This window comes from Protopterus annectens, chromosome 13.part0 (assembly GCF_019279795.1).
Source record: "Protopterus annectens isolate FY-2018-M chromosome 13.part0, PAN1.0, whole genome shotgun sequence".
Classification (NCBI taxonomy): domain Eukaryota; kingdom Metazoa; phylum Chordata; order Ceratodontiformes; family Protopteridae; genus Protopterus; species Protopterus annectens.
In genome coordinates, this window is record NC_056747.1 from 637415583 (window position 1) to 637430270 (window position 14688).

The 14688-nt window shown below is 40.0% G+C and overlaps 1 protein-coding gene across 1 annotated transcript in view; it reads right to left on the reverse strand.

Annotated features, from left to right (window-relative positions):
• The window catches only part of LOC122787549 (zona pellucida sperm-binding protein 4-like), a 403617-nt gene that overhangs the window by 345794 nt on the left and 43135 nt on the right, over positions 1–14688 (reverse strand). The window contains exon 2 of the mRNA XM_044054323.1: positions 5325–5452. Coding sequence (XP_043910258.1) covers positions 5325–5452 — 128 coding nt within the window. The remainder of the gene's footprint in view (positions 1–5324; positions 5453–14688) is intronic.

Below are 14688 nucleotides of genomic sequence, written 5' to 3' on the forward strand. Positions count from 1 at the left end.
CACCAACAGACCCTTGCTCCACTATGGCCCGTCTTATAGGTAGGTACTAGGCTATCAGCCCTGGAGCCTATATAAGCCTAGCCAAAGGTTCCCCAGCTTTCACCTCCCAAGAAAATTATTTTCCTATGCCCCTGTCAAGCAGTGCCAGAGAAGTGATCCCCGGGGTGATTTTTTTTTTTTTTTTTTTTTTTTTTATTTCCTATCCAGCCGTCTTTTCTTAAGGCCAATGAGGAGCTTTGCTTGACATAAATGGGTAGTTTGTTCCAGAGCATGGGAAGTCTCTGGGACAGGAATCTATCCCTCCAGCATGTTCTGTTTATTGTGGTGACAAGGTTTAGGCCCCTGGAGAGTGTGGGTCAGAGAGATTGGGTTAAGTGTAGCATGTCCAACAACTCTGGGTTTGACATAGCTTGGTATGTTAGGCAGAGATCGCCTCTTGAGTAGGCGATATGTGATTGAGTACAGCTGGAGTTTTGAGAGGTCTGCATATGGCATCTGTTTGAGGCCAGTAATCCCCATTAGTGAGGTATTTCTCTGACCTTTCCAATTGTTGTAGGCATCTTGTGAGATGCATGCCAAATGGGGCATTGTACTCTAATGGTTCTGATGAGGGATGAGTAGAGAGGAACAATGACCTTTTTTCTAGAGGGGAACCCTTTTGTGATTAGGTGTGCCACGTAGAAGGATTTTGTGACTACTGTGGTGATGTGGTTATCCAAGGAGAGATTACTGTCCACCTGTGTCCCAAGGTCTCTTATTACACTGTTTAGTGAGCTACTGCCTATGTGGTAGTTCATGGGTACAGAGTTTTTCCCCAAAGGGGATGACAATGCACGTCTTGGCAATGAGCTTGAGGCCATGGACTTTGATACCAAGCACGTCTCAGAGGCCCTTTTGTAGAATGTCTACATCATTAGGAGATTCTCTTATGGCTCCTAGTTTGCAGTCATCTGCAAACTTTGTTATCCAAAGACCTTCCGTGTTGGCCTGCACTTCAGAGAAGTAGATACCAAACAGGAGAGGGCCCAGGACTGAACCCTGTGGTACTCCACTCATCACTGGTCTGAAGTCAGACTGAGTCGGCTACTGTGGGTTCTGTCAGTGAGCCAATTGGTCACCCTTGTGACACAGGGATTTATGCCCAGTTTAGTGAGTTTCTGTAATTCCAGAGTGGAGGATGGTATCAAAAGCCTTGGCGAGGTCAAGATGTGCACTACCTTGCCCTCATCTACAGCTCCAGTGACTGCAAGAAGTCAATCAAGTTTAGTAGACATGATCTACCTTCTACAAACCCAAACTGAGTGGAGTCCAGGGTTTGGAGGTTACCTATGTCTGTCTGTTTGTAAGCTCCAAGATGATACGTTCCATGGCCTTGAAGACCAGGCTCAGACTAATGGGGTGGTAGTTTCCAGGGTCTGTGGTGGCACCCCCTTTGTGGAGTGGGATAACTGTTGCGGTGCACCATTCAGTAGGCACATTGCCTGAGGTGAGGCTATAATTGAATATGGTACTTGGGTGGGGTGCCAGGTACTTGGGTAGGGTGCCAGTTCATTCTTTAATTCATGCAGTACGCAGCCTGGGATGTTGTCTGGTCCCATGGATGCTATGTTCTTGGCTTTGGAGTTCAGTCTTTACTTGTTCATCTGTGATTACAGGGGCTTTGCATTCTTCAGATATTAGGATGGGCCCTTTGGAGGGTGAGAGGGGGGTAACGTTAGCACTGAACCCATCTGCCAAGATGTTGGCAATATCGGTTGGGTCCATATATTAGTGCCATTGTGCTGTACCTCAGAGCAGATCAGAGTGCTGTCATTGAGATTCTTGACATGGCTGTAGAAAGCTTTGTGGTTGTCTTTGGAATTGGTGGCAATTTTATTTGCATAACTGGCTTTGGAGGATTTTATGAGGGATCTCAGCTTCTTTCCGAGGCTGACCAGGGAGTTCCTCCAATCTTGGAATTTCTTTCAGCAGCTTCTTCCTTCTGTTGTAGAGTTTATGGCAGGGGATCACCAGATTGGCTTCCTTTTTTTTTTTTTGTGCAGGATAGCCTCTTGGTTCTGTTGAGGATGGCTCAATCCATGCACTCGTTTGTGTGCTTATACAGTGCATTTGTGTAAGATTCAGCAGTCATACCTCTTTTCTGTCTGCATGGGTGTCATGAAGTTTGCCACTTCTGCATGAAGTTGGCTTTAGAGTAGCTTTTGACGGTGGTTTCCTTAATGGGGGGGGGGTGGGATATGATGTCTAGGGTGATTAGCTTGTGGTCGGATCTGACCAGCAAGGAGTTTACCTCTGGCGTGGAACACCAGTTACCCATATTGGTAATGACCAGGTCCAGGATATTGCTGCCTCTGGTGGGGGTGTGGACAAGCTGATCCAAGCTACTGGAATTTATGAATTCCAGAAAACGTTGAGCAAATGAGTTGGTACAAGAATGGTTTTCCCAGTTGATGGAGGGGTAGGTAGTTGAAATCGCCCGTAATTAAGGTATTGGGTTGTACCTTAATATTTTCCAGTATCTTAAGAAATAAAATCCTGGGGCATGGTGGGGGATCTGTAACCAGCTACAACCTGGATTGCAGTCTTGCCCAGTGTTAGTTGCACTTGGATAATTTCGGATGCATTATGTTGAGCAATTAGCCTGGAGGTGTGGCTATCCTTAATGAATATGGACAGGCCTCTGCCCTTAGTGTTTCGGTCCAAGTTTGGTGGCTGAAAGGTGTGGTAACCTGGTAATGCTACAACTGGGTGGCTAAGACTAGAATCTTGTCTGGTTTCTGGGAAAATGTTTCACCATGTCCAGTTCCTTCCAAGTCTGCAAGGTCAAGCCAATGAGCTGGTAGAGGGACCATCAAGGTAGATGGGTCAGTCCTGAAGGCCTTAAGGAATACAGTTCCTTCTGGGAGGGGAAAATCAGTGAAACCATCCCCCCATTAACACAAATAAACTCAGGAGACATCCTCCTGGGGGAATCTAGGGGAACCCTCCCAATCAGTTGAGAATGGATGGAAGAGACATTAGATCATGAAGTTATTCAGAAATAAGCTGTAGTTACACATGAAAGATTCTCACACATTTCAGGTTTCTAAAATTGAACAAAGAAATGCCAGCATAAACTAGAGCTGAAGTTGTGTAAAGTTGTCTAAAAACAGAGCTGCTCATTCAGACTGTTTGCATATCAGCATAGTATTAACATTTCACACATTTGTCTTACAACGTGTACAGCTCAGGACCAATTGCCACAGAATGTTTAGTGAATTTTCTGTTTCAAAGCACTACAGTAGAAAAACTTATTCAACCACTTCCTCCCCTTCTTGAAAAATCAACCACTACTGAATTCTAGCTGGTTTGCTTCCCACTTGAGCAGCTCAGTGTTATTCGCAGTTTAAGAGCATCACTAAACATAGGGTATCAGTCCAGTTCAGGCTTAAATCATTTTCAAGTGTAACCAAAATTACCAGTTTAGTGAACGTTACTGATGTCAACAGCACTCATTGTGCTGTTAGGGATTTTTAGAAGCATGCTTACTGTACCTGCTTGTGGATTAATCCAGTTAAAAGGGGAGGATTCAAACCCTTCAGACACTGAAGTCTTAGCTCCCCCAAATTATTTGGGGATTACTGTTTAGTCACGGTGATCTATGTGGGATATTACATGGTTAGATTTTGCTTTATGTCTGCACTACAGTGATACAATGCCAACAATGAGAAAGCTTCAGTCTTTCTAAAACTAAATATCTGCTTAGCAGATATGCTAGATAACTAGAGATCAGTAGCACTTCCTTTATCACGTCCTTTCCATATGCTGAATTCAGGTTTCTGGCAACATGCAGTTAATGTGCAATGGACCATCTTCTCAAACTCGTGCCTAGGGCATTTGGCTTAAGTTTTCCCAAATCTCCAAATTTAAGGCTTTTGCTTCTCCAATGCAATTTTATGCTAACAGGCTACACAGAACCAAGAACATTTACTATAGTCCAGTCTTGCTAATGAGATAAAGTGCCTTCTAGTTTTCTCTCTCATCTTTGGCAATGCAAGTTTATTTTGCAATGTACTTTGTTTCAACCCCAATTGTTGATTCGAGCCAGTTTCTAGATGATGTAAAGTTCATAGCTTATACTCAAGTGAGCTGACAGTCTGTACCGCCTAGAATCAATATTCTGTCAGCCTTGTTCAAATTTCTCAGCCTCCAAGACCTATAAATGTACATCTGTTTTAGAACAAGTTAGATTCAATTACAATAAGCAGAGTTACATTAAATGAATGTTTGAAGAAAAGCAAACTTTCCAGATTTAAAACTTCTGGTGCTGCTAAATGAGGAGATCACAGTTTGCTTCGCTATAAAGTGAAATTTCATGAATGTGAAAGCACACTGGTAGAAAACTAGAACACAGCAAACAGAAGCCAATGAGAGTTGAAAGAAACAGCCCTACACTAGATCTGGTAGTCTGATATAGCTACACCTTCCTTCTGCAATGATCAAATGCTATACATGTCAACATACTGCAAAAGCAAAGAAATCCAACCAAAAAAGTGCAAAAGAAGAGAGAAAGACTAGCGTTGAGCAAAGATTTTGTATATTTCACTCTTAGGTTGACATGAAGTACCTGTAATATCTGGATGGGATTGCCCTTAAAACTAAAGCACTATACTATATAAAGGCTTACTACATAAATGTAATACAGTACACCCTCAACTTTAGGCTTACAAATATTCAGTACAGCAGTTAAGAACTATTTCAGAAAGTCTCACTCAAATGGACTTAGTTTTCACAGCAAGCAAAGGATACTGGCAAGTTTCCTAATATCCTGGCACAGCAGCCGGCCAAACCAAACTGTACCACACAGTACAGCATTATAAACAGACTAACATTTCAAGGAAGCCTGCCCAAAACACACCTCAAAAAAAAATTAATGGGTCAAAAGTCAGTACAGGATGAAAATTGTTTAAGTCACTGAATGGGGATTAAGCAGCTTGGTATATAAAAAAAAGTTTTGGATCTTGCATTTCATGGATTTCCTCTGCAGAAATATGAACCACATTTTTGCATCAGTTTGGTCACCCATTTCAATCTTCTGGTACTAGGGATAAAGTTAATATGCTCCAAGTTCACAAGATCATATCTGAAAATACAGGTGCTTATTTACAGTATTTTTCTATTCTAGCAGTAGAGCAGAGGGTTAAAGCTAGGGCATGCTATTTATTTTATTCCCTCAGTCTCACACTGTGCAATTCTGACCAAGTCACTTAAGACAGTGTTATGGGGCATAGCTGCAAAGTTCACCCGATTAAAAATTAGTTTAAGCATGAACTGTAAATACTTACATACATTCGGACAAAGCAGCCATTATAGGTAGTCCAAAGGATCAAGCCATCTTCACTTTTACTTACAGTCGGTTTCAAACAGCCTGAAGGAATATCAGTAATCTCATACTCCATTCCAGTCTTCCAATCTAGTGGGAGAGAAAAGAGACTGCAGATTTCACTTCTCCAATTCTGGGCTTTCTAATTAAAAAAGTGAGGAGACTGACTGGCTTAAGTTTCTGCTCAGAGTGCTATAGCCACTGCTTGTTCATTAGAGTAGCTAACTAAGAAACGTTGCTACGGGTATGGCAAAGCATTTAGTCTGTGCACCAGTATTGCTATAATTACCTAAAGTAGGTTGACTGATTTAGCATGGCCTTTTCTAATCACCCAGTAAATAAGCAGCCTACATACCTGCATTAAGTTATACAACCTAAACAGAAAAATGTTAGGTTAGAATTGACAGAGTACACCCTACTACAAACCACTCTATTTAAAAGCTATTTAGCAATAAACATTTTACACAACACTTGCTGCTGCTGTGAAGAAGATCCTACCAAGTTCAAATCACTGGAGTAAATCACTTAAGGACACTAATTACTTTAAACTTGTTAACATGAGCAGTAGCTGGTTTTCAAGAGTGTGAGCTTACAGTACAGAGAAACTGACAACTTGTAGCAATTCAGTAGAGAGGAAATATTGCTCTTCAAAAAGACAACTTTTGCTGTTTTAGTGAACACTGGACATACTAAAACTACACATGCCAGGCTCAGGGAAACTGTAGCTAAACAAATGCAAGAGAAATATTTGATCTGAAGAGCATTCATGTACTTTTACTACTCATAGCATATCCAAATTCCACATTCTTTGGGTACAATCTGCCTGTAGCAATATGTAAAAAAAGTTAAAAAGGCATGGGCTGATATTGATAGTGGGGATAAGGCACTGTCACTAGAAACTGCCAAGTGTCAAACCTGGTGGTTTTGATGCAGATTACCTACAGCAAATACAGTAAACCCTTAATGGCACCCATGGGGATTGATAGATGCCAGATAATTAATTAGTTTCTGGTTGCTTGAAAGTTATTAAAAATCGACCTGACAAATACTGTACCCTAGATTATACCACACTATACCCTAAATACTATGGATTTCATTTTAATACTGAAATACAGTAAAAGCCTGGCGGGAATAGTATTTTAACTTTGCTTTCTGCTAGAAAGCGTGTCATGCGGAATGATTCAGTGGCATGCTGAGTGGATTGGAATTTAATCAATTGAAGAGACCGTGAATGCATGTAGGACTCCAGCTTTACTCCGTAGCATATTGCCTACTCTGAGGTGATCTCTGCCTAGCATGTAAAGCTACGTCAAACCCAGAGCTGTTGGACATGCTACACCTAAAGAAATCCCAATCCCTCTGAGCTACATGCTCTAGGGACCTAAACCTTGTCACCACAATAAACAGGACATGCTGGAGGGATAGATTCCCGTCCCAGAGACTTCCTATACTCTGGAACAAGCTACCCATCTATGTCAAGCAAAGTTCTTCATTAGCACTCAAGAAAAATCTTGAGTGGATGGGAAATGGGAAATACACCCCGGGGATCACTTTTGTCTCTGCTGGACAGTGGCACAGGAAAATAACTTTCTTGGGTGGCGTAAGCTATGGAACCTTGCTGATAGCCTAGTACCTACCTGTGAACCTATGACAGCAGAAGAGACTAAAAATCAAGTGATGTATGAAAGCTGGAGTGTGAAAGATCAGAGAGAATGTGCAATCCGATGCAAACTGAGTATGGAGGGTGTGTTGACATTTTAGCTATGTGACTTGTTCGCAGGTTGGGAAGAGGGAATTTGTATTTTCCTTTTTAAAACAAAAAAATGTAAGGTACGTTTCTGTGTGGGGAAAAAGTGCAGCACATGAAAAACTGAATTGTTCATACAGTACTATATTTCAGCTTTTCTGATTGCTTGAGTTCTGGTTATCCAAGTTTACTGTAACTATATATATTCTTGAGACAGAATTTAAAACCAAACAGTGAGCAACTTGCAGCACGTACTGGATGCCAGAATTTAAGCTGCACAATCCATCTGTATGATATTACTACAGCACAATGACTGCATTTAAAGTGGGGTTCATGCTTATAAGTTCCAGCACCAAAGCACCCACTATACCCTTCTGTACATGGGAATAATCCAAATGAACAAGGTTCATTAGTATACCTTACAACTGTCCAGCTTTTTGTAGAATATCCAGATTCTTGCCCCACTGTTCATCTGTGCCTCAATTTGTGGTTCTGACAAATCACCAAGGATTGAAGCAACATACATTTGTTTCAGACTTCATATCCTTCAGCAAACTCGCCAATCTATTCTAGCAACTTTAAGTTTACAAGATAAATATCTACAATGTTCCCATTTTAGAGCCTGTCCCACATTCCAGGGGATATCCAAATTTCTTACAATAAAAGCATGCTACTGAACAGCTCAACCTCTTATCTACCAATTGAGGGAAAGGGATGGCATTATAGCAACATATACTTAAAAGCAGCATTCAGTAATTTGCCCAACAAGCACACAAAAGAATATTAATATGCAGATATTTTATGTAGCAAACCAACCCAACATTCAAGTCAAGCTTTCCAGTAGTTCTAGCTAATTCACCATCGCAGCCTACTTACAACATCCCATTTTGATTCCAACACTAGGCTATTCAAGCAACTATACAAATTAGCAGTTGGATTTTATAGACTGACTCAAAAGCATTTGAATTTTATACAAGTAGCACAAGGATTTAAAAAATTGGTACTTTTCCGTTATCGGGGCAACAGTTGAAATGTGGTTAGACAGCTGGGAATGTACTTTCATGCGTTTCTCTGATGAAATTGTAAAATAGGAAAGGTATTTCTCTTTTGGATACATACTATACATGTAATTTTAATTATTTAAGTAAAAAGGGTTGTGATTAACATCAGAAATGCATAACACACTGTATTCAGAGGTCCTCAGCCACAGTGACTACGTTTGGCCGTCAAAAGAATACTTAGGAAATAAATTCTTGATGTCAAGCCTTTTGTCTATACACACAATAGAAATGTAGAAATATACATGGGGGGTGCACATGCACTCATTGAGCCATAAACACAGCTGAAAGGATGCGATTGTCATCCTAGAAACAGCTGTTTGGTAGTACGCGGTTTCTTTTTCTCAAGTGTCATGTAGTGCTTTGAGAAGGATTCCATGACAAGGGGAACAACCCTTGTATTTATAAATTCGTGTATGTATTATTTTACAAACTTAGTAAACATTTCATGTGAAGCCTAAACCCAATCCCAAGTGCTGTGTTTTGCAAACACTTCGGAACAAAAAAAAAAAAACCGTACTTGGCCATCTTCACGTCATTTGAACAACTTAGCACTAGCCCCTTAGAGGACAGAAATCAGTTTGAATAAAGAAACCGTCAACGATGTCACAGTGTTAAGTGGCATTCATTCAACAACATCGTGATTTCTAGTGTCAGACATGTTTGAAAACAATAGTTAATCATGAAAATATTCTGTGTGAAGAGATCTGTTTATGTATTTCTCTCCGAGTTACTAACAGTTTCAGCGTGACCGTTGAGCTGCAATCTACTTCTTTCACATACTTGTTAACCAGATATCAATAAAAGGGAATAAGGTTAATTTTTTTCTTGTAAAATTCATTCTTTAAACAGATTAATAGAATATCCGGTCAACGCATATGCAAAGCAGATTACAGCTTAAGGATCGTGTTGACACTGTTGCCCCAATAACAGAAAAGTACCAATATACCCACAGTAGTCCACATACAGGTTGCATCCATTAAAGTACATTCGGCATTAGGCTGCCCAGACACCATAGATAGGTCGGAGACTTCAAGGTGTGCAAAATGCCATGCAATTTCCATTAGCTAGACATCACTTATAAAGTTCAATTGAATTAGTAGTAACTACATGTACTGCACCCCTTTTTCTAGCTAGAAATTAATAGCCATAAGAATGCTTCAAAATTTAGAGAAAGGATTTCAGTATTGATCTCTGGATGCAGTTTTCATTCTTTAGAATTCTAGTCAACTGCTGACCTGTCCACGTCTTTGCTCTTCCAGATCTATATGGCTACTCATTGGACAGCCAGTATTCCTTCTAGGAGAGCTCTAACAGCAGCATGGCTAATGTGACTTGTCACAATTCAGTATTCTGAATTCCAAATGTAGTGGCTGCGGCATTTCTAGTTGCTCCGAGACATTTCTGGATGGAAATTTATTTCTACGTTTACCACAAAGGAAAAAAATTGGACATTGGTACACCTCGACACCTAAATTGTGTACTCCTCTGCCTTTCTTCTTAGAAAAGGAAGCTGGAGAAAGATTTCACTTCCCAGTACATTTCCTTTATATTAAAGCGGCATCAGTAAGGTAGCCAAGGGTCAACTTGCTTTTCAATCTTTTGTCCATTAGCAACTGAGCGAAAGAAAAGAGACCAAGTCCCTACAGTGGAGTATTTCTATAATCCAAGTTTGCAAGATTGATACCTTTTGCAGATATTTGCTAACTGAACAGTTCTGTCCCATCAACTACAGTTAGACTGGATGGGATAGTACATGTCTGGAATTCTGCTCAAGCAGAGATTACAATCATACACATATGCCTGCTTTGTAAACCACTCTCAATATTGGGTATTCCATGTTCCAAAATATCAACTAATGCACTAATCATTTGAAATTGTACTTTGGTCTGAGTTTAGATTACAACATATGTGGCTTCTTTAAACCACAATTTGTACTTTCTGGATTATATAAATTACCTGTTCCTGACACTGCATGCTATTTCTTCCCTTGGAATGTTGAGATGTTGGCTTACATAACTCACTTCTGCACGGTTTTGTGCAGAGTGCATATCCCTGACCAAAGTATTACCTTAATTGCTTTTCTTTGCATGTTTTGACTTATCCGATTGAAAGATCTCCAAATTGTTTACCTTCACTGATAACTCGGCAAGTTCCAGGTCCTCCATGTCTCTGGCAAGGTCCTCCAGGTCTCTCCGGCAAGGTCCTCCATGTCTCTCTGGCAAGTGTGAACTAGACATTTAATATATGTAGCGCCTTGCCTGGTCTGTATTCGTTTCCTCTCAGTATACTCTGCCATTCTCAAAAGGTGTTTTGCAAAAGCTTTCTGAATAAACTAAGGGCCTGTGGTCTGCTTCCATCTGAATTTTATACCATATATGGATACTAGTGTAACTTTGCATATCTACACAATTCACTGTTAGTATATTCTGCGCTTCTATAAAAATGCACTTAACCTATAGGCAACTGATCATTTCTAGAATACCAGCTCGGGCATCCACTAATACTAGGATACTCAGCCAGTGCAGGTGCAACATCTATGCTTCAAGCAACTAGTTTCCCCATTCATCCATTTTGCTGTTAAATTCATTCCTAGGCTACATCTAGTAGTAGTATTCTCTGATGCATACATTAAATGCTTGATCACCTTGCCTTGGTATCTATACAACTGCTGCAGCAGTCAGCATTCAGCTTCAATTCACAAGACAAGGATAGAACCCATTACAGACATGCTCACCCTTATTCATATTTAAATGTGATTTTACTCTTAAGTAGCCAGTGGTACAATTTGATTCGGACCCCATCCTACAACTTCTACAACCTTACAAGCCTTTTACCTGTCCAATAGCTCTGGTCAATCCCCAGCTTATTTACTGCCACACAGATGGCTAGATTTATATCTGTTCTTAATATACACAGATATTTAACCAATTAAATACTGCAAACTGGCAAAGTACTGAAAAAACTTACACTTGGAAACAACTCTAGCAATTGTTAATGTTCTTAAAGATAATTAAAGACAGTGATTCAGTAACAAGTAGACTTATCACTTTCCCCCATACATAGTCAAGCTGTCAGTAATACTTTACAAAACTTTCCACAGAATTTAATCAGAAAATGTAAAATCTAGAAGCTGCTCTCCAAGCCCATGGCTTTGTAGTAATGGGCATTAGGACATACTGACATTGTTGTGGAAACATTGTTTAAAGAAAGTTTTTCCTACAATATTAGTGCCAGTCTTGTGACAGGAACTGGCTTGTACTTTTATAAAACTCATTTCCTTGCCCTGGAATCAAGAGAAGGGAAAGCTCACAGACTAACTTCTCACATTTTGAGGAAGAATTTGTCTCGGCCTGCATGACAGACAGAAAAATCTGTAGTTTATCTGTCAGGTACTGCTGACACCTTATTACAGGTAATTACTCCTGGAGTTCAGCAGCGGATATGATGGGAAAAAGAAAAAAAAATAAAGTATGAAGCTTCCACTAGCTTTACTGCAGACAGGAAGATGACACCTATTCACAACTGCTTCCAATTTAGCAGTGCCTTTTCTAGGCAAGCAATTAGATCAGTCAAGTTCAAAGGCAGCTGTCACCTGACAAATTTACATAAGGAGCATCAGACTGAATACCAAGCTTTAAACTTAAATAAAGAACATTTATAAATTTAATGTCTGACATTTACAGAACTAAAATATTTACAATTCCTATAAGTATAAACATATTTACCATTGTCATGCCACACACAAGGAGAGAACTGCCCAAGTGAGACAGGAAGCAACTCCATCAGCTAGGGGGCGCCAATACTGTTTACAAGGTCTTTTATGCTTTCCTGTGGCATCCCTCCAGAGGAGGATGATCCATGGGACAAGACATCTTCCACAGACTTCGCATCAGTCCTTAAACAGGTAGAGTACATGAGCAGTTTCCAGTCTACAAAGGAAATGTTAGCATGATGTGTGCTACATGCCTTATTAAAGCTAGAGGGAAATCAGAAATGTGGCACCCCTTACATTCATGCATAGGAACAGGAATGAGAATTCTGCACATAAAAAAAAAATCTTTAAATATCTGTATTGTACACTGCAAGTCTGCAACCACCAGAACTATTTGGTATAAAATGGTCACTTATGTGTAGTGCACAGTGCAGTTTAAATCTTGAGATGGCAGTTAAATTCCTTTATTGGATGCTTTGGATATTGTTATAACTTTGTATATATAAACATGGAGCTTTTCTCCATATGTATCTATTGAAAAGGGGTTTTAATTTACAGTTGGACTTTCCTGTCAAACAAATTAAATAAAAGTAAAAATTGGGAGGGATGGGGCTAAAGCTCCAGGCTCATGTATGAAATATGTTCCGCCATTTCTATTTCCACATTAATCCAAAATCATGCACTATTGAAACATTTCAACTCCAGATACACTAAACAATCCAACACTAAACAATCCAGCACTGACTACTGGTAAGGAAGAGCCTGGTTATACTACCAAGCAAACAGTGACACGCTGGTTTCAAACACCATTTTTTCATTAGTTTATTAATCTTCGGGACCTTGATTATGGCATTTCTGCATTACATAAGCAAATATAGTAAGCAGTGCTGTGCAAGGAAAACTGGGAAAACAAGCACAATACTGAGCAGACAAGATGTGGCTGAAGGGCATAAAAAGCAGGAGTCGAGAAGATGCAGTAGTTCCTATGAAACACTCGGAAAATCTACAGGAGAAAAGGGACTGAAAATACTTAAACTATTGTACTGTATGGAAAGTGTATCAATGTACCATACTTCCCAAGGCTGTCCAAAGGATGGAGAAAATGGACAAGCAGACCTGCTTGAATTTTTGCTGTTCCTTTAACATTATCCAAGGGAAAATGCAAATGTGCAACAGGTTTAACAGCTTTGTGCTAGTCTTGTTGCCATTCCTTGTTTGGTCACAAACCACTGTACTGAAAATGCTAAGTTTGTCAGTGCTGTACTGAAAATGCTAAGTTTGTCAGTGCTAATTTAGACTTTCAAAGTAAGAGTTAACTGTGGTACGCAAAGAAATTTGAACAATGCACCTGCATTAAAAAAAAATAGACAGCCATCTATTCAAATTATGGCCAACCTTTTCTTCAGCTTGTGCTGATAGAGGTAAAATACTTTCAGCACAAGTCAGTGTGTGCCAAACAGGAAAGGGGTCATAAAACATTGGCATTTTATAATCTGACAATGGTAGAGTTTGCCAGTGGTAGAGGGATACATTAGTGGGTGATCAGAGCCCTCTAGTAACAGTAAGCATTGCTAAAATAACTATGCACATTTCTTATGAGCAGATTACAGAACTGCTTAGCAGTCAGTAAACTGGTAAAACCCTGCAAAGGACATGGGTGCCAGAACCATAGAGCCAGGGGGAGCCCCCAAACATTTACAGCTGTAAGACCGGTCAGGAAAAATTAAGTGGGAGTTTTCACACCAATGTGGATTCACATGCAGAAGTTTAACTAAACTAGCTGTTCTTGTTCTCTTGTTGCTCCATGTTACAGGAGTTGTGCTTCCTCTGTTGGTGCTGCCAGAGCCAGTCATGCCACTAAGGAGAGTTTTGTTCTTTTATTTGCAGGAGTTATGCGGCTTGTGCATGCAAAATGCCCAGTTAGGTGTACCTGGTGGTTATTCTTACTCTGGCTCAAACAGCCTGAATTCTCTTCCCATACCACCTGTGATTCAGGGAGTTTAGTCTATAGCTCAATTGTCCAGATTTTCACAGAATATTTGCTCCTATTTTTGGTCTGTTCCTCAATTTGTGGTTTTCTGGCAAATCAGTGAGAACTGGATTCACTAAATAATGATAGCCCTTAAAAGTTCAGTCTTCCTATCTTTCAGGAAACACAAAACACTATTTTAGCAACTTTCTAAGATTATACAAGCAATATTTAAAATGTGTTCCTGGTTTTGCCCCCCCCCCCAAAATAAATGCTGGCTTTTTCCAGATTTCTTGTGCTGCAAAGTGGAGATATTTAGTGGAGCGTCAAGTGGATTTTACAAGGAGCAGAGTTTCAGGGGGAAGAGAAGTTTAGTGCCACTTGTGCCAAGCTGTTTACATAGTCAGTAGCACAACAGGTAGTATACTTGCTTTTGATGCAGAAGCCTGTGGTTCTCCTCCCACAGTATGCAGATGGAGCGCTGATACTGTACTGTGTTGTACTTTAAAGGGGTGTGGATGCCTGCAGTCCTATGAATGTCCTCCTTTGGAGGAGTTACCTAGTAACTATTGCGGTTATCAGTTTGCCTATTGCAAAACTACTAGCTTATTTTTTAATGTAGCATAGGCAATTTATTCTTAAAAGGGCAACAGGCACTTTATTTGTAGATGAAAGTTGTTTGCTATCAGCAACCTCTTGATCCCTTTAATGTGGAATTTAGAGGACTTCTGCAGAGATTTTGCATATTTATTGATATTGGTGGACTAATGACAGAAGTTTGAGTGGCCTTTTATGGTTGAAATGCTCTGAAATGGGTAGTTTTGTCATTACTGGTTC